The sequence below is a fragment of the Calidris pugnax genome, unplaced genomic scaffold (genome assembly GCF_001431845.1).
Source record: "Calidris pugnax isolate Ruff unplaced genomic scaffold, ASM143184v1 scaffold24, whole genome shotgun sequence".
Lineage (NCBI taxonomy): Eukaryota > Metazoa > Chordata > Aves > Charadriiformes > Scolopacidae > Calidris > Calidris pugnax.
This window is the reverse complement of record NW_015090922.1, coordinates 4,789,440-4,816,385: the sequence shown is the minus strand read 5'-3', so window position 1 is coordinate 4,816,385 and position 26,946 is coordinate 4,789,440. Positions and strand designations below refer to the sequence as shown.

The following is a 26,946-nucleotide window of genomic DNA, read 5'->3' as shown; positions in this document are numbered from 1 at the left end:
TCAAAACCTGTAAATTCAGTGGCTTCATAGCTCCATAGATTTGTACACTTTTGACTATTGGCAGCCTTATTTCATAGGGACGAAAATTTGGACCAAGATGTTGACATGAAGGGACAAGAACCCACAATGTGACTTTTCCCTCAGTATCAGTAAAAGCGTATTAATACATGTTCACATACACACTGTGATCACATAGAACTGAATTAACATCTGAATGTAGCTGTAGTAAGCACTATACAAACCTGGGGCAAATCTTGGCACTTGCAAAATGAGAAGTAGAAGGAAAAAACAATTAAACCAAGGGGTATCTGAAATTACATGTAGTACCTAGATATTACTCATGTAAGCAAGCAATAAGTTTTGGTCAAAGGATAAAATAATTCCATCCATTATAATATTGCACAAAAAGACCATTGCATTATCTGCTATAATGCTTGTAAATTCCTCTAGAAGTGTAACCATAGATTATAACTTCAACCTAGTCATGCCTTTTCCAAAGTAATTACAGTCACTATAGTTTACTCTCATTTTTCCTCACAGTAGCCACATAATGACACTAAAATGTTTACTTTATATATGCAAGAAGCAGATTCCATAGGATTGTCTGGTCTAAAATACTTTTTTTTTTTTTTTTTTTAAAGTGACAAATCTGAAAGTTTTGTGGCTTTTTCTCACTCATTTTTTGTGAGCTTGCTGATGAGAAGTCATCCCTCTCATTCTTGTATACAAGACTAGCTGTCACGGAAACCTCCCTCCTGCTAACTCCTTTTTCTACTCCTAAAATGATTAAGGGAAAAAAGTTGGAAATGAAAAAAGAATGAGAGCAATAAAGTTGAAAGTAGACTTTGAGATAAAAATTAATAGGTATTTATGTATTTTGGACATGAAATGTTCATCAATTGCACTGAACAGTTCAAAATCTGAGAAAAACACGGGAGATTTCATGCACACACAACTTAATGTTGGCAGTGGATGAAAAGAAAAACTATCACATTTGCCAGTGACCCAACAAATAAGGTCACAAACATCCAGAAGCTGATGAAGATAAGAAATACAATGGGTTAGGTCTAAATTCCACATAGATTAGTGTCTTACCCCTAACCAGTGTCAACAGCAAATGCTCAAGGAGGAGCAGCAAACTAGGGTATCCTCCTCCATATAAGCTCTGCTGCTTTGTGGCAAATGAGTGGATTACAGATTAAATTATTTGTAAAATGTATTTCTATTAAGAAAATATATCAAACTAATTTGAATGTGCCTCATATTTAGATATTTAAAAACTCTGTAAAGAATAACACCTCTTTTAATGACCATGTGATACTCATGTGACACTGTTTTTTAATAATTTTGTCCATTTGCTTACTTATAGTATTATTTTTTTGTTTATTTGTTTTGGTAAAATGAACAAAAGTAAAAACCCTGAAGTATCAGTTGAATTACTTCAGGGTAGAAATAACTTACAACCTCTCTAGTTAACACACACACTAGCAAGTCATGAGGCAGAACAGAAGTTGATTAGTGGCATAAAGCAGTTGGTACTGAGGATCTTTGTACTATATACGATTTGGCATGTTCTGTTTTAAACTGTGGATGCTATATCTAGTAGCAGTTAGAACATAAAAATGTATCCCCAAATATATTATTTCCTAATTGTGTGTGTTCGTGTTTTAGATTTCTGATTTGGAAAAGTATAGAAAAATATAATCATTTTATTGTAACTATTCAAAAGAGATAACCAAGAAATAATGCTGCTAATGTTGTCAGCTGAACAGATTAAGAGTTTACAGTAATGGCACACTGAAGTAACTAAATGAACCAAATGACATTCTGTATTTACGCATGTCCAAACAATAAATTTAAGATCTTTTAGCGTGATTTATCATAACCTCCTTCCTCACATGATACATCATGTTTAAGACTCAAAGATGTGACGCTTATTTATTCTCATATATTCAAGCTTGGCATTTCTGAATTTCTCTTTGGAGAAAAATAAAGCTGCTTTTTTTTAAACAACCCATATTTGTTGTGTTTTAGGAAAGCATATACTTAGCAAGTTCATAAAAATACATTTACAAAGCACTGAACTTCATGTTTCTTTAACAAACATAAACTGAATTACACAGTATAAGAAATATTATTATTGAATTAAAAATCATTATGTAACTGAGCTCAGGTACTCTTATCACATGTTTTTATAGCTGTAAAATGTGGCTTTGGGAAAGAGATATTACTGTAAAGCAAACAATAATAAAAAGTTATAACTCCCATCACTGATACTCACTCATGGTGAAGAGAATCCTGGGACAAGTGAACCGTTTTCCTGTTACCACCTGGTCCTGGAGTTATCTAATGGAAAAAGTAGGAAAAAAAGTTTTTGAATAATGGGGCAGCATACACACAGTGACTGTCTATTAAGAAAATCTATCACAAATACTAAATACAAAATAGAGACAATACACTAGATACAGTAAATGCAATTAGCAATATCAGCAATTTTAAAGTGAAGTCTGAATCCAGAAAGTGCTATATAAGAATTAAATTACCAAAATCCTTTATGTGTAATTCTGATTGTATGTCAGCCATCAGACATTTGCAGATGTCAGAAGCCTAAGTTACTTTTGAAAAGCCCATGAAATGCTTTGTCTTCAAAAAAATGAAGGTTAGGTATTTTGAAAATAGTATTCAATATATTATCCTTATTTACGGATAATACAGAAATGAATTTAATAAGAAACACTCCCAACCTTTGTATCCCAACGTAAAGCTTTTCAAAAGGAACACATTTTCAGTTCCTTGGAGAGAGTTTTATAATCAGTAGATGACCAGAGATGGGAATGAAGTCAGACAATCCACCAATTTTGAAAGGAGACCACAAAAACTCCGTGACAATACATTTATACGGCTCAGGCTTGCCAAAAGTACATAAGCAGAAGATTCAGAAATAAAAGCAGCTTACTCTTTATTGAAGAGTAAACGTCAGATAAAAAAAGCAATTTTATGCTTCACAAAGTAATAAAATTCTCTTTGTTGCACCATAAAAAAAAAAAAAAAAACCAACCAAAAAACCCCACCAAAAAACTCAGGGGTCAGTACTGAGACCAGTGCTGTTTAACATCTTTGTTGGAGACATGGACAGTAGGATTGAGTGCACCCTCAGCAAGTTTGCCAATGACACCAAGCTGTGTGGTGCGGTCAACATGGAGAGAAGGGATGCCATCCAGAGGGACTGGGACAGCCTTGAGAGGTGGGCCCGTGCGAAACTCATGAAGTTCAACCAAGCCAAGTGCAAGGTCCCACACCTGGGTCATGGAAATTCCAAGTACAAATACAGGTTGGGCAGAGAATGGCTGGACAGCAGTCCTAAGGAGAAGGACTTGGGAGTGCTTGTGGATGAGAAGTCAACATGAGCCAGCAATGCACGCTGGCAGCCCAGAAAGCCAACTGCATCCCAGGCTGCATCAAAAGAAGAGTGGCCAGCAGGTCAAGGGAGGTGATTCTGCCCCTCTACTCTGCTTAGGGAAGAGAAGACTCCGGGAAGATCTTATGGCAGCCTTCCAGTACCTAAAGGAGTTCAGGGACTACAGGAGAGATGGGAAGAGACTCTATAAGGGAGTGGAGCGATAGGACAAAGGGTAATGGTTTTAACTGAAAGAGGGGAGATTTAGATTAGATACTAGAAAGAAATTCTTTCCTGTGAGGGTGGTGAGACACTGGAACAGGTTGCTCAGAGAAGCTGTGGACTGCCCATCCCCTGAGGTGTTCAAGGCCAGGTTGGATGGGGCTTTGAGCAACCTGGTCTAGTGGGAGGTGTCCCTGCCCATGGCAGGGGGGTTGGAACTCGATGATCTTTAAGGTCCCTTCCAACCCAATCCATTCTATGATTCTAAAAGAACAATGCAGACAACTTGTAAAGAAAAATATCCCTATTCATCTGGTCCTGTGCTGGAAAAAAGCCAGGGAATTCGGAGCTCCTAGTTTGGAAAGCTTTCAAAGAACACTCACTGAATAATTTGAAAGCTCCATGCAGTTAAAGTATTTGACCAAATATGTTTCTTTGACCTGAAGAATGACGTCACTTGTGGCCAATTTGAGAAACCCTAAAGTGTTGTCACTTTTTTGGCTGGTAACAATTGAAAAGAATTGGTAATACCTTATGGCAGAAACACCTATGCAAACATACAGATCCCTAGTATAGGAAATCATAGCAGCTACATGGGAGAACTGCACCCACTGCTTTACCTGCATTTGGAATTTACTGTTTTATTAAACTTATTGAGGTCTTACATAGCTAGAGGATAATAATAAAACAGTGACCAAACATTACTTTTGCAATGTCACAGATCACCTAATAATAAGAGCAAGAGATGTCAGTTCACAAAGACATGCCCAGAAATATGAACAAGTATTTTAATATATAATTTCAAAATGTTAAGATTAATAACTAAACTGTTACTTTAACACTACAGGTAAACATGTAGCTCAGCTCTCGAGAGCTACATCCTGCATTAATCTCAAAATGAGGTTTTCATGCTATTCCAGTGGGTATCCCTGGAATACAGTAATCCATTTTCTACACTGTGGCTATAAGAAAAGCCGACTGTGCCTATGTCATGCTTTGTTAGAGGTTCATGATCACATTATCTCATGGTGGACCTGACACTTTTATTCAGTTTACAGTATGTTCTGTGTACAGGCAACTTATTTCCTTTGCCAGGGCTGCTGACAACCTTTTCCACACTATATTAATCTTGTTTACAGACTTTATCTTGGTACAAATATCAGAAAACTGAACTTTTTATCTCAGGGAGAAAATAAACAACATGTTGACAGAAGCAAAAGCTATTTTCTGGACTAAAATTGGTTGTTTACCTGCAGCCATACTTATGGAAACAAGTTTAATTTTCCATCTTACTCAAAATACATAATCTGAAATTTAATAAGCACAGAAATTTCAAGAAAAATCACTTGATAAATTGCAAGTTTTAAAATAATATATAAACCACAGAAGTATGTTTGTCCACTAATTTATATGAGAACATGAACTTGCTCAGAATACAGTTACAACTGATCACAATGCTGAGGTCTCTCTTGCACACCCTAGATAGCTTCAGTTACCAAGAAGGTGCAGAACATTTATAAAACTAAACTCATAATGCATACTGTCATGGATTTTTACATAAAACTGAATGCTGTTTATTGTAAGATTCACAATATGTTAACACAAATTAATTCATATTTGAAAAAAACTGTTATTTAGGGTGTAAAAAAACAAACCAAAACCTATTGCTCGTTGTCATCTGCTAACTCACTACTAGAAAAAACTGCTGCAAATTTCTGCTGAATCTCCACAGAAGAGAGAGCCAATTGCTCCAGAAAGTGGCAGCAGATTGCAAGACATTAAAATCAAAACAAATACCCTCTCAACTGTTCAGATTCCTTCTTAATGGAAAAAAAAAAAAAAAAAGAGAAAAGCATAATTATCTAGAATTGGTTAAGGTGATGAATTCCCAGTGCAAAGAAAGAAATTAGGGGTTAAAGCAAGCACTAGCTTTCTCTTGGGATACTAAAATCAAGCAACGCTGAAAGTTTGCACAACTAAGATTATTTTTTTTCAATTGAATGTATGCGAGTGTGCATCTCTGAGTGGACACACGAGTATCAAGGAATCAGAATTAGTGTGATGGGAATGTTTAGAAGACTGACAGATCAGGCTCATTTTAAACTTTAAACTAAGTTCATTCATTAACAACACGCTTCTTGATAGTGGTCAATTTTTACACACTATTAAACATCCTCCTTATACACAGCCTTGGCTTCCTTCTCATCAAATTGTCCCTTGCTTATGTCTGATGTCTTTATGTTACTGTTCCCTCCCAAAACATTAGGGAGGGGGTGCCTTCTCTTTTTTTGTAACAAACTCCTGAGCCAGAAGCAAGTTAAGTGCAATCTCAAAAAGCATATTTTGATAATGTCCAAGAAGTGCTGTAGATTGCTTTTGCCATATGCTTTACTGGAAAAAAATGAAGCTTTTTTTTTTCCCTAATAATATAAATATAGTAATATTTTTTCCAAATCTTTTGATGGATAAACTTTTGGAAAAAAATGGCATGGCCCGCTTTAATGTCCACACACAATATGAACAGAATTCTGGCCTCAGAAGTTCCTTCCTATGAGACATCAAAATGGCCTAGGAAACGCCCAACAACCTCTTTCAAGCTATTTAGCAGTATATTTAATAGTCTGTATTACCATATAACCAAACATAGTCACACTCATACTGGAACTTAGGCTAACTTTAAGTAATAGAAAAACCAAAAATATTTTAAATTATTTGCTCTAACTAAGAATAGCAGCTTTGCCTAGGAATGATGTCCTAGAGGATGAGGAATAATACCAATCTTCAAAAAGTACATTCATAGTGTGCAAAACCAGTAAAATTTCTTTTCCACTCTCAATTAACTGCTATAATCAACTACAGATTAACAAGTGAAAAATAGTTATATTAATCCATTTTTTTAAATTCCAGATGAAGAAAAGATACTTTTTTTCTGGGTTCACATATTTATAATATCTTTCCCTAAAAACACTATATTGACGAATACGATTTTCCTAGGCACGACTTTCTGCAAAACAAGTTGTTGTTCAAAACAAAATACAACTAAAATAAAATCCTGGACAAGAGGATTTTGCAGTGGGAATTACAGCATCACAATAGCACTTCCATAATCCACAGATGTGTAATTGACAATTTAGAGGAAATTAAATCAAACTACATCAAGGGAAGAAATAGAGAAAATCTATTCTCTAAATTTCATTGCACTGATTAAAAGCAATTTCTTATTATTTTCAGCATCAATTTATTATCACTCATTTTATACCACTTCTTCACTAGAAGCATGAGAAAGCACCTACAAAAAACAGAAATTTAAGATTTAAAATACATCTTTAAAAACTTATAGATACAAATTCTTTGACTTGGAGCAACATACAAAACTAAAAAAATAAAAACAGCACTACAGTATACATTACTGAATCATGGCCATAGCCCTGGCTTGACATTACCATTACATTTTTATTCCCTCTACAAGCATTCTTTTGTTGAAGGGCCCAAACTTGCCATTCCAGAGAAGCATCTCTTTAATGTACAGATTACTTTTAAGTGATGCTCAGTCAAACCACAAAAAACTCAGACATGGTTCACTGGCAGAATAATTCCATGCCAGTTTCTTGATACTCTAGTTATAATTTTTTAAATTTGACCTCTTACTAACACAGTGTTGCAAAAATCGATGGATCATTGCCATTCTGCTTGCAAAATATATGCAAGTGATAAGGAAGGAGAAAAACCTCGAGAAAAATAGGTCAAAAGACATGGACTTTTTAGGACTAGTTCTAAAGCAAACACGCACCTCCCTGTACATGTTTTATTGTTTTCTCTCAATAAAAAAAAAAAACAACCCACAACCAAAAACCCCCCAAACAAACCAGAAATGAAAGAGCAATGTACTCTTGATAAAATGAGATTCCATAAGTTTCTTAGAGTTAAAGAATATGTCCCAGCTCCCCAATCTCTCTAGTGATTTCACACGCTGTTAAAGATTTTTCTCTACATTTCTTTTCACACAACTGATCAAAATACCTCTATGTCTTCATATACGGTTTTCAAGTGAATGATTAACAGATGGAAAAGAAAAACTATGACATCAGAGAGAAAAGAAAAAAAGTCCACTCTTGAACATATCTCCTTCAGAGAAAGATGAAAAATTTAAATCTCATATACAAAAGCAAAACAAGGAATTTCTTTGCAAATCTTTGCTATTGCAGGGTTTTTTTCTGCTGCTTTTAAGATAAAACTTGAATTTGAAATTAAATAATTATAAATATTAAATAAAAAAGAGTTTTGAAAATAGACTGGTCTGGGTTAAGATTTTTTGTTTGTTTGTTTTAAATGGTAATACTAGCAGAATCACAGACCATGTTTTGTCCTAAATCTTTGTCAAAGGGACAGGCTTTTATATACTATAGAACCAGCAACAGAATAAGTTTAATGATGCTCTTTAATGTTATACTTTAGTGCATACATGTTGCCTTTGGATATGTGATATGGTAACACAGGAGGCGCTATTAAAGCAGAGAACATAAGTACTAGTGTGTAATTAAAAAAAACCAATTTGGTCTATGAAGAAAGCATCAGGTAAAGTGAAAACTGCAAGTGTCCTATATGCAAGGAACTCAGCAGTAGAGTTTCTTTTGAGATAGTACTATTTCATATTGAATATTAGGTATGTGGTAACGTTGCTCCAACAGCAGCTCACAGCCCTGCAAAAAATGCACTGATTTGTAAGTCTCAAGAGGAAATTATAAACCAGAATTTATTCATTTTTTTTTTTAAATTAAACCAACTCCTTGTTAAAAGGCAAATGTAAGATGCTTAGGACTGCATAAACACACAACACAGCACTACAATTTCAGTTTTTTATATTAGGAAAGGGAAAATTTTCAGGGCAACTGTCTGAATTGTATTAGATATGGCAACAAAACAATGGCCAAAATTTTACTACTTCATTACTCTGTAAATAGCTAATATTTAACAAATTTTATTCAAATGAAACCAAATTTCCCTTAGTACAAAGAGCTACTAATAGAATGCTGCAGTAACATGCTGCATATAAAAAAAGCTTTATTATGATATTTTTAGCTCTCTGTTTACACATAAACTTATTCTAGGGTGAAATCTTGGCTTCACTAAGTGAACAGGAGTTTGATTTCAGTATTGCTAGAACTGCAATACTGAATTTTTAGTTAAGAATGATCTGAAATAATGTTTTTAATTGCAAAATTATCCTCAATAAATGAAGTTATGCACACAGCGATACAGACAGGAGGAAGGAGCAGAGCAGTGATTAGGATACTAGCCTTGACCTGGCAGATGCAGGTTCAATCCCTTGCTCTGCTGCAGGCTTGCTGTTTTGACCTTTGGTGTTTTCTGCAGCTCAGTTCCTCATTTGGGAAAAACAACAAAAACACAGAAACAAGGCCCTCCTTTCCCCCCTACAATGTAATCTGTAATAGTTTTTCCTTACTTTGTTAAAGTACTGCGATATGATGACAGTAAAGATTGTACTAACAACAAAGGATGTCATCAAAGCATTTGCTTCAGACTCCTTGAAGTATACTACTGAAGGTGATTTTTATTCCTGCTGCCATGGAACTTATTATAGGAAACAGAAAAACGCCAATATTAAATGCATTTACTTACATAAGCAGTATTACTCATAACATAACTCTTTGCAGGTACAAGTCATACTATGACAGTTCGTGGCAGCGAAAGCTTACTCAGAGTGGATTAAAAAACCCATGCACAGAACAAAAACCCCCATTTTCAAATCATCGCCCAGCCTCAGCAGCAAGCTATGAGTGGCCTCTACTGGCTGACCAAAGGCTACAGAAGTCACTAAGCTTTTACTAGGAGTTACAACTGCAGTTATCAAGCGTGTGAAGAAAAGCTAATAGAAAGAATATGCTCCTCAGTGCTAGATAATTCATTATGGCTAAAAATAAAAGGCAAACACAAGATGAGTGATACAATAGACAGTGGGAAAAAAAAAATACCTTTAACACCAGCACTGCTAGGATTTGTAAAAATACACACTGTAAATATAAACAGTAAGTCCGTATAAGTAAAATGTAAGTAAAAGTCCATTTTCCAAAAGCTGATAATGGAATTCAGTAGGATATACCGTACCAGCTCTAAAGGAGGAAACAAATCCCAAACTCAAGTAGTTTATAATTTGTTTATATAAGTTATATATTTTGTATGAAGACTGAATTACTTCTATTATTATAACAATGCTTTGATTTGGTGGTACAATCAGGAAGCCTGTTATCTGAGAAGACATGAAATCAGGGACTACATGACTATTATTTTCATAAATGTTCAACAAATTTGGCCTTTTCCTTATTTATAAAATTAAAACCAGTAAAATACAGAATAAAAAAAAAATAAAAAACTGAAGTATGAAAGTGCATCTATTGCCACAAAGACGATCTACAATTTTCTCAAAGAACATAGAAATTATATTTTTATTAAGAAAAAGAAATAGTTAAAAAAATAATTATGCTTTAAACACCACAATAATTGTGGACAGCACAACTTGAAGAGAGTAAAAACTGTCCAAAAACATGGCAAAAAATACTATCAGATTATCATGCAATATCTGTATTGTCCAAAAACATGGCAAAAAATACTATCAGATTATCATGCAATATCCGTATTAAAAAAAAAAAAAAAAGATTAGATTAAATACAAAAATAGCGTCACTAGCAAGGAAGAATTTTTTTTACTTCACCTTTCTTTTCTATAGGAATATGTACCTGATTTGCCGTTCTCCCCCATTTTAATTGCACCCTATCAAGAAGGATTATTGTCAAACATAAGTGACTACTGATGCCAAAAGGTGATTGCCTTCATAAGCAGCTGTGCGGTGCTCACACATGACTCTGTAGTCTCTGATATTTTCAGCTCCCGTTCTGAATTCTGCCCCATTTCAGACTTCTACCTCATTTCAGAATTCAGTCCCATTATCTCCACTGCTCAAAATTGTTCACAGGGTTATCTAGCTGACATATAAGATAACCCTCCATCTCACCAGACACCACTGGGATATGACATGCTGACCCACAGTAAGCCTGATTATTAGCTTGAAACATACACCATATAAACGGAGCTTCGAGCCAAATAATTTGTTTTAAAATCTTTTCATTTTACTCACACATTAAAACTAATTTTAAACGTGCTGACATCGGTTCCATTAATATATATAGCCATGAACATATTTAGACATGTTAATGTTAGGTTTTGACTATTATCAGAAAAATACTATGACTAGAATGTAGACTGCAAGTAATGCCTTGTTATTTTCAGGGATTTTAGCTTAATAAATTATAACTAAATGAAAAACAAATGACCAGCCACTGCAATTAAAAAGAATACCCCATTGACAGTTTCATGTCACTGAAAAAAGGGTTGTAGCAGACAGAAGGAGAGAGGTCCCATTCTTTCTGTCCCATCTTTTTCATACTCCTACACTTCCAGTGACTGAGAAAGCAGTAAGGATTAGCAACCCCAAAGAGAGGTGGGCAGAACCAATCTGCTAGGATAACTGTCCCCTCCCTCTCCTCCTATCCCTCAGCTGCAGAATGGTTTCCTATGCTAGCACCTACAGCTCTGCACAGTCAAGTTTCATTTGCATGAAAACCTCGTTACCTTTTGTTTTTAAAAGGGGCACCCAAAGAGCCATATTTTACAGCCTGGACAACAAAAACCAGGCAATACCTAAGCTATTTTCAGGAGAACGAGATGATAGGAAGACTGAGCGCCAGAGAATGCTGATAGCAGCATAACTAAGAATTTCCCATGTGAAGAAAATAATTCAAATATCAGAAAATTTTGGTTTAAAAGGTTACACTTTGGAATAAAATATCGTCCCAATTTTATACAGTTTGATCAATAACAGACCTAATGAAATTTACACATTTGAACAGCTAAAGTAAAAGCATGACCCTTTAGATTAGATAACATTTACGTAATTAGTGCCCACAAAACAATTTTTCTTAATATCAAGTGAAATTCCCACCAGAAGGGCTCACCCAACTGGAGCAACAGCAGGAAAAAGGCTTTAGAGGAGTTTCAGGTACAACCTTGGCCAGTTTCACTACTGACAGTATTGTACACAGATGACATTTTTCATTATTTTTAGCTTGCTTGTATGTAAATGCTTTACACTGCAAGTTTAGATGGATTGGTAGATTTCAGAAATTCTTCTGTATGTGCCACTTTCTCTGCCATCCGACCTTTTGATCTGTAACTATAAGCTTTGTTTCAAATTCTAAATGCCAGTAGAGATGAACAGAAGCAGCAAGCTGGAAGCTCAGAAATCAACTTTTCATTGGACACTTTTAAGGTCAAGCAAAATTCACGCCTAAATTTCTTTGTTTTTCTCCCTAAGTAAAATTACATAAAAATAAAACATTTTTAAAAATATATTGCAATAAATACAGTTTTTCTTAGCAAGACATTCTTAAGCTTTTCTACCATCTTGTCTTCAAATATCAAATGTAAATAATTCATGACTTCTATTATAGAAGAAATGGAAACAAGTAGGTTCTAATAGAGAGAAAAAAAATAATCAAAAGTGGGAATTCCACACATACATTTTAAAAGAGACTGTCAAACTTGTTAGGCTTAATAGCAGCCCCATATTGGGATATCAACACTTGGATAAGGTAGCATTGCATTTCAAAATTTCTAACATAATGCGGATACTGAAAATGTATCCTACCAAAAGCTCATGAATGGATTAAGTAAAGACACCGTCAACTTTGAGGACTAAACTCTATTATCTTACTCTCAAATCCCTCTTTGTATGATAGCAAGCCCCACATAACGCAAAACATCACAGTGTGCTCTTAAGAAAGAGCCTATATAGTTCCTCACAGTAATTTAAACTTGTAATGCATTAGTGATAGCTATCCCAAAAAGCTAATTCATAAAGTAAGGTGAAGCCTGTGTTCTAGGAGCAGAATGTTGCTTCTACCTGCTACCCACTCCTTCAGTGGGATGAAATACCATTGCTTTGTTTTGTCCTATGTTTCTAGTGGCACACAGCATGTACTTCCTTGGTAGTTTTTTGTTAAAACAGCGGATGAAGAATCACTGTAGAAATAAGGACAACTGGTTTGTTGGGTCCTGATGCAGGGCATCAAGTAAAGAACATTTTTCTCTCTGTTGCAAGTGTTTAATGTGTTGCAGGGCACAGAGAACAACATTATTTTTCAGACACGATGCTGTAAAGCATGTTTTGCCAGGTCCTAGGGAAGACTGACTTTCCACCCATCTTAGAGTGGAAATAGATACATTATAGTGGACCATACATCATGGAATTATGGCCTGTGGCTACCAGGAACTCCTTGCAAAATACCAAATGAATTTTAAGTTGCTCTTGGAGAGTGAGAAAGTTATTTTCCCTGTTATTAAGGAAAACAAAAATTCAGGAGAAGCCAAAGACATGGTCTTTGTCACAGAGAATATTTTGAATCAAACACAGACATTTTGCATTTACGTGAGTATGTTATTCTGGAAATACCCAGAGCTAACTTAGTCCCTAATAAAGACAAATTGCCCTAAAAGCTTACAACTTGTATAAAAGCATGACATGACTCACCAAGACAATACCTAAGACAAGGAGATGGAAGGAGGAGAGCACTGACATAGAAATAGCATCCAGCTGTTTATGAGTGACAGCCTTGGTGTTTAAAATTTCTACATGTACGGAAGTTCTCAGAGACTATTTGTGGTAAAATCTGATGGTCTCCAAGATGTAAACTTCACTTTCAATCAAGGGAGGTATTTTCATTACCAGTACAAAAAGTAAGCATTTTCCTGTGGGATGCTGGAATACATACGTGATTTTTAGTTTGGGAAGGAAGAAAGAGGAAACTTAGCCAGAATGAAAGCAAAAGGTACTGTGTGTAAAGATTACCATTAAAAAAATGGAGTATTTGAAAAAGCACACCTTCACAGAAATCTACAGCAAGACAAAAACTAAGAGGCTGTTGAAAGATAATAGCAATTATCCCTTTAAAAAATGGTGCTTCGGGAATTCTTTCAATCTCTTTGCTTTGTTTAAGGCTCAAAGACATCAGGTTTGATTTATCTTCTCTCCTTCCCAAGATGGCTGAGAAAACGCCACCAACACAAAGCCTTGCTGAACCCATTGCTTGCCATTCAAGTTGGCTGTGATATGATACTGGGCACAATTTATCAAGTGGGTTATTAAGTTTTCATTTCATTTGCTACCATTGCGTATCTATGATGTTTGCTTACTAAATGCAAGTTTTCGGATCAGTACCTTTTATTTAACTACTGAAGCAATACTATGCTGATGGGCTATTCCATTTTCTACCAAATACCTGAAGACTTGCTCTCTACAACTACGTGAAAGGAGGCTGTAGAGAAGCGGTTGTGGGTCTCCTCTCCCAAGTAGCAGGCAACAGCTCAAGAGGAAATGTTGCCTCAAGTTGTGCCAGGGAAAGTTTAGATTGGATATTAGGAAAAATTTATTCACTGAAAGGGTTATTAAGCATTGGAACAGGATTCCCAGGGAAGTGGTCAAGTCACCATCCCCGGTGGTACGTAAAAGATGGATAGACAGAGTGCTTAGAGATATGGTTTAGTGATAGTTTTTGTCAGTGTTAGGTTAACGGCTGGACTAGATAATCTGAAAGGTCCCTTCCAACCTAGGCAATTCTATGACACTATGATTCTATTCTATGATTTCACCTAGAAAAATGAAAATTGCTTGTCAAGAGAAAGCTCATCTATTTAGTTATTAACTAGATGCCAACAGGGTAAATATTGCATTCCGCAAATACAACTGGAAACTGTGAGTTTAAGAAGAGTTATAGCCAATAAACAGCTCAAGTCATGGAAAAACAAACTAAAATCAGGCACACCTGTAACTTTGCCTGAATCTCTTAAGAAATTGCATTTGATAGCAGCATTCAAGAAATTGTATATATTGGCAGAAAGTGCTGATGTACGTATCAACCCCCTGACAGCGTTAAATTGTGCAGGTGGCCAAGAAGAAAAATATATGGGAATAGCCATTTGAATCTGGCATTACGACCCACAGGTATTTAAGTAGCACAAAACAAAACACATTTTAAGGGTTTTTTAAAAATTATTTCTAAAATCATAAGTATATAGTGATACATTAATTCAGAGAAATGTTGTTGGCAAGAGACAGATGTTCACTGAAAAAGTGCCATAAATGCCATGAAATATTTGGGAACATTTTCAAGTTCTTCCTGCATATAATCATGTGCAGAAGAAAATAATCAATAGAAAAAAAGAAAACTTACAGAAAACTCTGGAAAGTCATCAAAGCCGTTTGTATTCAAAAGGAACAATCCAGCTTACTGTTAAATCAGAGGTCATCTGTCCAATACTGCATCAAAAGATGATAGCTACTGAGGAAATGCCTGTTCCTTGCGGTGGGGCGAAAAATGGAACTAGTGACATGGTTCAAGACACCTTCTTGGAAAAGCAACTGGTACTACAACCCTTAGAAAAAGGTCACTCTGAGCGACAAGCATACTTATGCTATTCCAGTTTTGCCTACCTCTTCCTTGACTTCAAACTAAACCAGTTTCTAACAATATGAAGTGTCCTGAACCTTGAACATTTCCATTTCATATTTGCCTAACTTGATACACAAAGAAATACCTTTTTTTAAATCCTGTTAAAAAGATTTACCTCAACTCCTTCCATAGCTAAATAGTTTAGCTGAATCTCTGGTGCCAGAGTAAAAGCAGCAGGTAAATTCCTATTCCCATGAAACCTTTTGAGAAATATCTTTGACTATACTCCAGTACAGGAATTAATTTATATTTCCTGCTTTTGCTTGCAGACCTGTGAGATCAGCTTTGGAAGCTTCTGCTCTAACTGAAGTCCTACTTATTTATATCATAAGACTTGCAGAAAGAACTACAATGTTCATTCATTCAAAGTGAAAGCCTACCAGCTCCAGAAATTTTCATATCAAGCTACTTAAGATAGATTTTGTGGCTAAAAGTAACAACATTATGTTTTCCATTTACCCTAGCTTAAGGTTGCTGAAGTTATTTCCTATAATTTTGTATGATCCAATATAAAAGCACCATTTCACCCTGATGAACGATTCCTCTTCCCTATTGTGGGACTTTTCCATGATGCTTGAATTCCTTGAAAGGACTTCACTCATCTTTAGGTAAGATCTCAGTTTCCCATGTGCAAAAACATTTCTAGTGAAAGGCAACATAAGCAAAGACCACAACACAGGACTCTGGATTGATTCAAGAAAAAAGTAACATTGTATTTTGTTAAACCTAAATATTTGTGCAGTTCCTGCCATTTAAAAATATTTAAGGAGAATACTAATTCCAAGGTTTAGTTTAGAAGTCAAATGGTAAACAAATGAACAGAGAATAGCAGGGGAAAAATCCTCAAAACAGAGATATGACATGCTTCCAGATCATCCTTAGGCAATTGGAGTGTGTTTTTTTCATTACACCACCAGGCTTAAAGTTTTAAAATTTACAAGACCGAGGCAGGGGAAAAAAGGGGGTAGGAGGACCAAGGGATTCTGTTTTGACTGTGTAGATAAATCTGTATTAGCAGTTTTTCAAAATATATTACACTTGGAAATTACTGCAGTTTAAATAAAGGAGCTACTTTTAAAATTCAAACATTTTAGTGTCTGTTCTCCTCCCATCTGATGTCAAAGTCAACCAATGAATGCCAAAAGAATAGATACTATATCTTCTCTGTATGAATAATATTTTCTTCCCATCATGCTTTAGGATTCTGATCTGCACAGAAGTAATTGCCCTATTGTTGCATCATCGCAAAAGGCTGCTGATGCTTTTGGTTTCTATTAAAAGGTATTTATTTTTCAAACCAGGTACGATACTGAGAGAGATCTATGGTAGGATTTCAAAATTATAGCTGGTGAAACTATAATATTGCAAATATGGGGGGGGGCAGTAAAGAAAGTTTGCTGACTTCAGAACCCATAAAAGTTTAGACTGATTAGGACAGTGTGTACCTACCACTCTTTGCATAAATTAAAACAGTCCTCATCTATTATTGAGTTATCACTTGCATTCAGCTCACAGAAGTGAAGAGCTAGAGTTCAAAACATGAAGAATTGAAGATGCCACATAGGAGCAGAACAATAGGATGGGTAATCTTTAAGACGCTTGTAAATGGAAAACCCTAGGAACCCTATATACAAATATACAAAAAATGCATTCCCACTAAGAATATTTAATGTCTCAGCTATATAACTTGCAGACCTAAATAAAAATGTCTCCATTGAACAGTAAGGTCCTAAATCAAAATGTATTAGATGTCTTAAACATATCTGTACGTACTTCTTTAGGGGTGAAGCAAATACTAACTATTGTCTGAAACCTGCCCTTTGTGCTGGCTGTCTGGAGTTACTTTAGTCCAAAATGTTGCACCCTGTGTGTCAAAACAAGCCACTTTTCATACCAGAAATAGTATTTCATCTCCACTTTTCTACTCTTTTAATTAAATCATTTGGGGATATAGTTGTGACATCAGAACATACACAATATACCAAGGTATTTTCTGATGAAATAATTCAGTAGAATAGATATTTTCCTTAACAGGCAACTGAAAATCAAATAAAGCATTAAAAAATGTAGTGTTCATCAGTGTAGCTTTTCTGCATTTATCATGGTAGGAGTAAGAATGCATGCACATAAACAACAAATGTCTTGTTTTACATACAGCTCTATGTATCGTGGTGCACTGTCTGTGTTCCTGCTTATCACTACATGAGGAACAGAGAAGGACTTGCATTCTATCTGAATTTAATCACATTAAGTTTACACTAAATATAATATGTTTATTCCAAACCAGAGTGGAAACATCTAAGTAGTAAACTATGTGTCTCACATAATGACACCTCAGCTTAAACCCACAAACTGCCAATTCTGACATTTTAAAGTACAAGTTGCACTTATTTGACAAAACCCCCCTTTAGCATTTCACAAGAAAGTGAACACTACTACAAAGACTCTGTATGGATACATTACTTCCAGACCTATTAGTTCTAATTTCTCTTAGCCTTATTTACTTTTCTGAAGGGACTAGCTTTTCAGCTAGTATAAATATGCACATTAAATGAGCTACAATAAATTAATTGATACAGCTACTATCCTTGTGCTAGTGAGGAGCCAGTTCTAAAATGTATTTATGTTTCCCGGACAGTGAACTTCAAATAGCCTTAAAAAAGGAAATGTTAAGATCCAGAATACTGCATGTCTTCTTCCTTATTTCCGGACAGTTTTTTATTTAACAGTTAATACAACTGTATTTAACAGTTAATTATCTCATGATGAGAAAAAGCTCATTGGCTTCCATTTTCAAAGTAGTTAAATATATTTAAACTATAGATATATTTTAGCTCTTCAGCAAGATCAGTCTGCTAGATATTCGAAAAGGGCAGCTGCCACATTGTTCCCTGGGTGCAACACAATGGCAGGTCAAACTTTTGTTCCTCTTGTCCTACAAACAATTTTCAAGCCCACGCTCAATAAATAAATTTGGTCTCAGCACTCCCAATCAGGGCTGCACAATCCCCTCAGTAGCAGACCTATGATAAATGGACTTATTTTCCCAAATCAAACACTTGAATTTAAATTCAGATGAGTTAATGCAAAGGTCAACATTGTAATCAGTTCTTTTGATCTTTATAGAATTTCTAGAGTAATACATAATAAATCTGAAACAAGGCAATTTGCAGCTCTGTATGTGTGGCTGGTAATAAAAATCTTAACGATTAGAGCCTTTATGTACTTAGGGAACGTTTTATAGTAATAGCTATAGTGAGAGCCTCAATGCATGGGGAATGATGGCAATAGATAACACTGAAAGACATGATTGCTTGATTCTTTATATAGTTTATACAGTATGTATAGATTATACATTATAAATTAAAGCACAGTGTTTCTGAACAGTCTCCCAATGTTTTTCTAATATTCTACTTTGGATTTGTACCTTCCATGAAAATAGAACCTTGATAAAAACTTGTTAATTTAACAGAGATCTCATATATTGAGAATGTTATTGTTTCACATATTAGTATGTTACTTCAGCTAACTGTGAAGAAAAAATGAAAATGTTTGTGCACAAAGTGTGTACATGAGTCTTGGTGTCTTTTTTAACAAGGAAGATTCCCTTTTCTGAAAGTATTATTTACAAGTACAGTATGTCACTTTTCTTATGAACAAAAAAATTACTAGACAAAAAGTATTCTAATTGAAAAGCAAAGAATACTTCTTGAGGAAAGAATAGAATCATAGAATCGTCCAGGCCAGAAGGGACCTCCAAAGGTCAACTAGTCCGGCCCCTCCACAGGGAGCAGGGACACCCCAAACTAGAACAGGTTGCCCAGGGCCTTGTCGAGCTTCACCCTTTTTGAGGAAAACTAAGACTAAGCAACTGTCAGCGATGACCACACAGGAAGGACCAAGAGTTCATCCGTGGTAATAACAACTGAGGATTCCACTATCAGGGCAGCGATAAGAGAGATAAATAAAATTATTTGCTAATTTTCCCTATTCACAAGTTTCCTATTCTCACAGGGTACATACACATCTCCTTGGCAAAAAATCCCAACTCCTCTTTGTCTTACTCCAAATTCACTGCAGCACTAGTTACACAAACTACGTAAACACACCATCACACAGAAGCTTTACTGGTATTGAATGGTGTTCATGAAAAATAAGTAAGGCTTATTGCTTGGTTTTTGTTCAAGACAGCGTCTCTTCCGTAATAAACAGAGTACTTGACAGTGATCCTCTTGGCATGCTTGGAAGAACATCTTAAGTCTCATCACCTGAGATAACACAACTGTTTTAAGGTGAATACACTTGCTGCATCACATAAGGGTTATGAAGTACATCTAAGCCTGAAGAATTCTCTAAAGAATCTGACTTGATACTGCATGACAGGTCTATTAAAAGTTATCATTAGTAAAAAATCAATACACCACCTAGTATATATATAACGAATTAAAAACACAGCTGATCTTCTTCAGAAATAATTATATACCGGGAATCTTCTTCCAACAGACATATTCCTAGTGGCACTCCACAGGAGTCTGATGAAGATACTAAACAGCAAAAAGCTAAGAATGCAAAACTAGAAAAAAAACCAACCCAACAAACAGCAAGTCACAGCAGCTAGCACGCAGGCAATGCAAAAGTGGCTACTGTGGCAAGTATAGGCAAATCATTTTTCACAGCTCTCAAGCTGTCCTTTTGAAAAGGCTGCTGGTTTGTGGTGATTCGGAATTACTTCATTAAACTCTCATTTCCCCTCCTCAGAAAATACCAGTTTATCAAAACTCTGTTCAAGGGGATGGACTGACATTTGTAAAACTGGCACAGTGAGAGCTTTCTCCAGTCTTTCACTGCTGTTTCTTATAAAAAGCAGAGGAAGCTGCTTGCTACAAAACAACTGATAATCTCATGAAGAGGACACCTTCTGGGAACGCACTGATTGAACTGCAGTGATAGGACTTTGGTTCCTTATACTTTAACTCACTTAGACACCATAGTGCTGGTTTAGTGTGAAGAAGATAGAAGGAAAACATGACATGCAGGGCTTCAAAGACAGCAAGTTACTATAAAAAAACCACATAAATTGTCATCTGTGATTATTAGAGTAAGAAACTCAAGATCAGAAGAAGGTAGATTTAGATTAAAGAAGAGAAAAACAACTTTCCTAGGGTAAGATCACAGACCACTGGAGCAAAATGCATAGGGAGTCCCCAAGGATGGAGGTTTTATAGAAAAATACCCAAGAACTGACTTTGTGGTTATGAAACAGAAGGTAAGTGACAATACAAGCTAGTAAGTATGACTGAAGATCACATTATGATATCAGAAGAACTGTTTTTGTTGTTAAGGTGACAGTTTGACTGCATTCATATTGGGGGTACTTGAAGAAACAAAAGGCAGCAAGAAAAGAAAAAGCCCACATATAAATTCCCCAAAAGCAAGGTGACTCTTAAACCGCATTTTTAACTCAGATACTTTGCTGTACTGGATTGTTAGCTACTAAAATAAATCTGGAAGGATCTTAAGAGAAAGAAAAGCACCTTAAGTTTGAAAAAATTGGGAAAGGGAAGGCAGTGAAAGGCTGATACCGCCAAGACCTTCAGCTAAAAAAGCAAGCTTCATAACCCCATTCTAAATGGATAAAAACATGCAAGAACAATATTTATCGAGGCTAGACAAGAAACTGAAAATACTGAAAGATGGAAGCCTGAGAAAAATTTAAAGCTGTGTAGAAAGACAGAAAAAGAAAGGCTGCTTCTTAGCAAGACAGACAAATTACACAATTTAGAAAGAAAGCTAAGTCAAAGCTGACACATACTTCTGACTGATATGACAAAGGCTGCGAGCGTTCTCTACAGTGATTAAATAAGGGAGCGCCATATATATTAAATAAATAAAATAATGATAGCCCAGATGGGATACTGGAATATTAGGGGTAAGAGGTGACTGCGTGAGATGGGAATAAAGACTAGTTATGGATAATTTCTTGTTATAAAAACTTTTTATTTGTGCTTTGCTATAATAATTAAAGACCAATACCGTACCCTATATTCTTTCTACCATTCCATCTGCTGGTATGTCCCTATCCTGTCTTCAGCTATATCATCATGAATATTTCTCTCAGACAACCATTTTGTTATTTCTGTTGAAACCGAGACCACCACAATAGTATACCATAGTTTTTATGTCAAAACCATTGTTTTTTATGTATAAACTATGGTGGTAGAATGCTAGCTACAAACTAGCTTTCAGCTGGCAGATTAAAGTCACCCCCCACCCCACCCAATATGCAACTATAATTTAGTAATTAAACATTTTGGCAGTGTAATTAGTGCAAATACATATAACTTGCTAAGAAAGAAATATAATAATTAAGATGTGCAATTATACAATTATCATGTGTAATTACACAGGCTTTCTAAAAACTTTGCTTGACATGATAAAAGACCATTTTAAGAGATTCCAGAGTCCTTCACAATTTATCTTGTGGATTACATCCAAACAACCAGTTCATATCACAAATTTAAGTGATGGAATGTTTTTCCTCCAGAATAAAGTGTCTGCAAATGCAAACAGTAGAAATGACAAAGCAGCCATGTAATGAAATCTATTTGTAATGATATCTGAGTTAAGAGTCTGAGCTTTATAATGAAAGCAGTGTAGATTTTTCAAGACAGGTCCACAATATTAACAAGGCAACTTCATCACAAACAAAGTGCATTCACTAATTTAATTAATAAACAGTACTATAGTTCATATTTCTGATGCCAAATTAATTAAAAAATATTACTGGGGATTTTTCTGTTTGTGTTGGGGTTTTGTTCGGATTTTGTTTTATTTTTTTAAAGAGAAAAACTAGCTATGTAACCAAACTGAAGCAGGTGGAGGGTTATCAGAGCACTAGCTATAGGAAAGCTTGAAACTCCTTTAAAGGTATTACTCCAGACTACTTTTCTTTGTCAAATGACATATGAAGTGTGCTCAAAGGGTAGCTGGGAGAGAACTTGGGAATTTCTTCCTGTCCAAGTGTCACACCTCAGTGACCCTAAACAAGCTCTTTTGCAGCTACACAGTCACATTCCAACCCTTGAATTAGTTTGCAAAACTCCAATATTTATGAAAAAAAATTTCTTTTTTCTAACAAAAGATAAATTCAATTATGTATAAACAGTCCTATAAGTAGATTCACACATTATAACAGACAGTCATAGAAGAAATTTCAGAAAGGAATTCTAGGAGTTCAACCAACAGTCTACCTTCTCGCTCGCTTTGCTTCTTGCCCACAAGTCCTATTTCCATTCTGCTCAGTGACACATCATCAACCACAGGACCGAACAGGATCCCCTCTCCCCCCAGCACTACAAACTAGCTGTTACAGAGACTGTTGGCTGAAATGCAAGATGTGGGTTAAAGAACTTTGCTACCAGAGATGGGCAATGAACCTAGAGCTTGCACTTACTCTGTTCAGTATGACAGATGGTAAGAAGTTATGTAAAGATGATGTTTTTGCCATCACCACCAGCGTTGTTTCCTGGGATAGCTGTGCAGCTTTAGGCACCCTTCATCATGAGTGAGCTCCGAAATCTAAATTTTGTGTCAGGAAAGGAACTTGCCTACAACCCTGCCTCAAATCCCTAAGCTCTGGAAGGAAAACTGTGTTTCAATTATATCTCTACATTTGCTAATTCTGTGCATTTCGGTCTGCAACTTCTTTTTGGCCTGATGTTGAAATGCACGTGTGCTGAGTATGACACTGGGGAACTGAATTTTTCTTTTTTTTTTAATTGTTACTTTAAATATTAAATAGTATTTTCAAGTATTTAAAAAACATTTTCTATTTTTCTCTAGCAATCAGAAACCAACAAAATATTTATGGACATGTAGTTTGTAGACGTTTACATCTTGTGAGTCCTGTTACCTTCCTGGTAGCAAAGGAGTCAGTCAATAGTCAACAAAAAGAAAGCCATCTTTTGGAGAGATACTGCTGAAAAAAATTCTACTTCATCTTCTAAGTATTGCAATTAAGTTCTAGTAGGTATATAAAATTAAGACACCAAAAAAAAAAAAAAAAAAAAGGGAATGAAGAGAACTATCCTTCTTCCAATGCGAATTATTTTTAATATCTTTCAGTGCTTCGGTTTGGTCAGATACAGACTTGAAGAAGCACAGGCATAGGAGAAAGCATTTTAATATTTTTTTTTAAATTAGACAACATTAATAACATTATTTAACTATTAATATTTATATCACTTCACAGTTCCCAGTTACTATCACAATATTCTTACCACCACCTGCATACTATTTGCTACATCAGTTCTAACCGGGAAGAGAAGCAGTTAAAATTTTTCCTTATTTCTTTCAAGTTAGTTATATTCAGTGACTTGACTCCAAATTCTTCCCATTCTACAACCCTTCCTTTGATTTTTCCACACTAGTCCCTTGCTGTTTTCCCTCCTCCTCTAATTCATGCCCCCAAATGCAAAAAAATCCGACAAAAAGTAATAGAAAAAACCATACCCCTTACAAACACAGTATTGCTTCAGTCAAAAGGTATCAATATTTGTGAGATAATCTTTTTGCTTCCTGCTTCTACCGTTTTAGGTATTTAAAACTGTAACTCTTGCTGGGTCTAGGATTACTTTTACTTTCTATTTGTGTATTGCTCAGCCTAATGAGAACCTGAAACTCTGTAGTTCGTTAGGTGGTCTTAAGATCCATTCCAACATGATAATCAGTATTTAGCTTATTTGTTAAAAAAAAAATATCCAAATTTAATGGATGATTTGCAGATAGAATAGAAACAAAAAAAAAATATCTTACTACCGTTAAAAAGAAAAAGCACAGAACAACCCTGACACTGTGCTGGACACACTGACGAATTCAGCTTACACAAAACTAAATAGTACTCTAAAACACTTGCCTTGGGAGCTTGCATATGGGGGTAGCATCCATGTCCAACAGAGGATTTCAGCTGGACAATGATGAAAAGTCCATATGTTACCGTGCCACCATAAATTATGTTAGAACGTATGGTCAGGCCACAGAGGGGCTCCAAAAATAGGTTAGAAAGAGTTCTCTGGCTGAAAACAAATTGCCTAAATTCCAATGTGAGAAAAGAGTGTTCTTGACATATTTTCATGTGGCTACTGCTGTTTCAAGTTAAGTCTATAGAGATGGAATACAATATGCCACTATTTTAAATTTCGAAGCTATTATTCCATCAAGACACTAAAATGCAGAGAAATCTGCATGGGTCTGATGCCTTCAGGCTTCATGATTTATTATGAAATAAAGAAAAAATGAATGATGGTATGTCAGTTGGCCTGGACATCAGCTATTGAACCTGCATTATGGAAGAAAGGAAATCTCAAAAGACTTTTAATCATCATAGACATTAAAATGTTTGTAAAACAACTATTATCACACAGATGAGGCACGTATAAAATGTAACACTTTTGAAATATAAACAAAAGAATGTACAATCTAGAATAATATTCTCCCATTGCACTTAATACTCTTAAAATTAAAAGAACACCTGACTCTAACATATCTATAATGCATCACTTCGCAACTTTGAATCTTTTAAAGCCGGGATTACACTTTGTAAGAATCCACCCTGAATACAAAATAAGACAGCTTTACAGAAGAAATTGCTGTTAAGCAGCTTGCAATTTAGACACTATAAAATTCTAACCTCTAATAAAATCACCTTCATTTCAAAATGATCACATCTGATGGGATTTTTTTTTTCTTGCAATAAGTATCTCAAAACACAAGTACAAAACAAATTTACAAAGTGCAATTATATTGACTTTATAAATTAATATTCAATAAACTCAATTGTCTTCTTGAAGAAGTGATATACCTCTAAGGGGGGGGAATCAACCTGGGATTTGCTGATTAACATGTTATGTTGATTAATCCTGTGATCTCATTGAAAAGTCTAAAGATCAAACGAATATTAGATAAGCTGCCATGTTAAACTAAGCATATTCAGTTTTCCCGTTTGTATTTCTGGTCTACAACATTTTTTGGAAAAATCCTTCATGCTTGTCTGATAAATACATTTGAGAGCTACACATGTGATGTAAACCCAGAAGAGTCATACTTAACAGCGAAAAGTATCAAGTTAAGATTAAGGCAATTAGGATTTATAGCAATTACAAGAAACTTGCTAGGGGCTATGCAACCCTTCTACTTCTACAGTAGCATTTATGACATTTTTGCCAATTTCGCTGTTCTGTTTTGATATTTTCAGATACTCTAAAGCATGCTACTGGGAAATTACAGACAAAAAAACTCCATTGTGCATGTATTTTTAAATCTTTTTGTGTTACCACCTTAAAGTTTTCAGTAACTTAGCACTGACTGGTCTAACTTGACTTCCTGACTCAAAAAAATAAAAATCTCTGTTAACATAAAGATTACTTCTTAGGACCACCTTTGGCTAAGATAAAACAGAAGCTTGAAATAAATGAAAAATTTAGTTATTTTAATTGCCATTGCTGTACCAAACAGCACAAAGCCATATTGTCCCACAGCATGAAGTGATCAGATATCTGCCCAAAATGATGGACAGCTCTGGCCCAGTGAACAGGCAAAAAAATCCCATTTACTCTCTGCCAGATGGGACCTACTGGACGCTTCAGCGCAAACAACTCATCCTTCTTCAGACCTTCTTGTCCGACTCTTGAGCTAGCTCCAGCTGATAATGATGGATATCAAGGCTACAGTAAAGTGGGTGACAACGGCAGCCTTGTTATAACTGCCAGTCTTTCAGTCTTGTCATTATTACACCCTGAAGATTTATTTGAGTTTATTGTTGTGCACCAGGTCTAGCCATTTACAATTCATCACCTACTACGGAAGGTTCAAGATAGTGGCCATAGCTATAATTGCCACCTCCACCTGCTTTTGGAAATTATGAGGTCACCAGCTAGGGCAGCTCAACATCCACAGAGCTCTGCAAGTCCTCACAAGCATCTACAGCAAGTACTACTGATGTTACTCCTGGTATGTTTGGAACCACTATCTTGGACGTTTCGGAATGCCAGATTTTGTTTGTAGTTACAGTATATACATTCTTCAGAGCATCCCTGAAGTTCTAATTCTTTAACATCATAATAAAATTTTATACCTGCGCCAGAATCCAGTGAGCAGATGTTGTAACTCTTCTGTACTTGTACACTAATATTTATTTTATGTATCTATAAAGAATTAATGTTATCTTAAGTACAATGGGAGCATACTTTTCCGACGGGCTTTCTTAAGGGTACAATACAACATGATGTGCAATGTGCTAATGTTAAACAAATAAAAAATAAATAGCCTAAGAAAATAATTCCATGCAAAGAATCATGTACTTTTACCATAGACTTCTTACTGCATAAATATTTTAAAAGTGGAAATTGGTTATTCATTGCTGACCGTTTCCTTAGTATTTGTAAATATTTGAGGAGATAAATGCTGCCTTGAAAGAACAACACTGACTCCTTGTCAGCTCCTCCATTCCCACTACTTACTGAAATATCTTCTGGTGTTATCATAATACTCTCAATACTCGCTTCTTTTTTCATTATTAGAACAATTACCATTATCTAAAGTGAAAATCTTGCAAAGCATGGATTAATCTTCTATTAGCAATTGAGGACATATTATTAAGAAAACCTGCTAATTTCTCTAACATCCACAATATTCTAAACGCCCTAAAACTCAATACATGAAAACCAAGAGCAATGCTTCTGCTGTTCA

General features: G+C 35.3%; 1 protein-coding gene across 1 annotated transcript in view; it reads right to left on the bottom strand.

The window, feature by feature from the left end:
* Positions 1-26,946, bottom strand: part of GPATCH2 (G-patch domain containing 2) — a 120,614-nt gene that overhangs the window by 36,300 nt on the left and 57,368 nt on the right. The window contains exon 6 of the mRNA XM_014951154.1: positions 2,282-2,346. Coding sequence (XP_014806640.1) covers positions 2,282-2,346 — 65 coding nt within the window. The remainder of the gene's footprint in view (positions 1-2,281; positions 2,347-26,946) is intronic.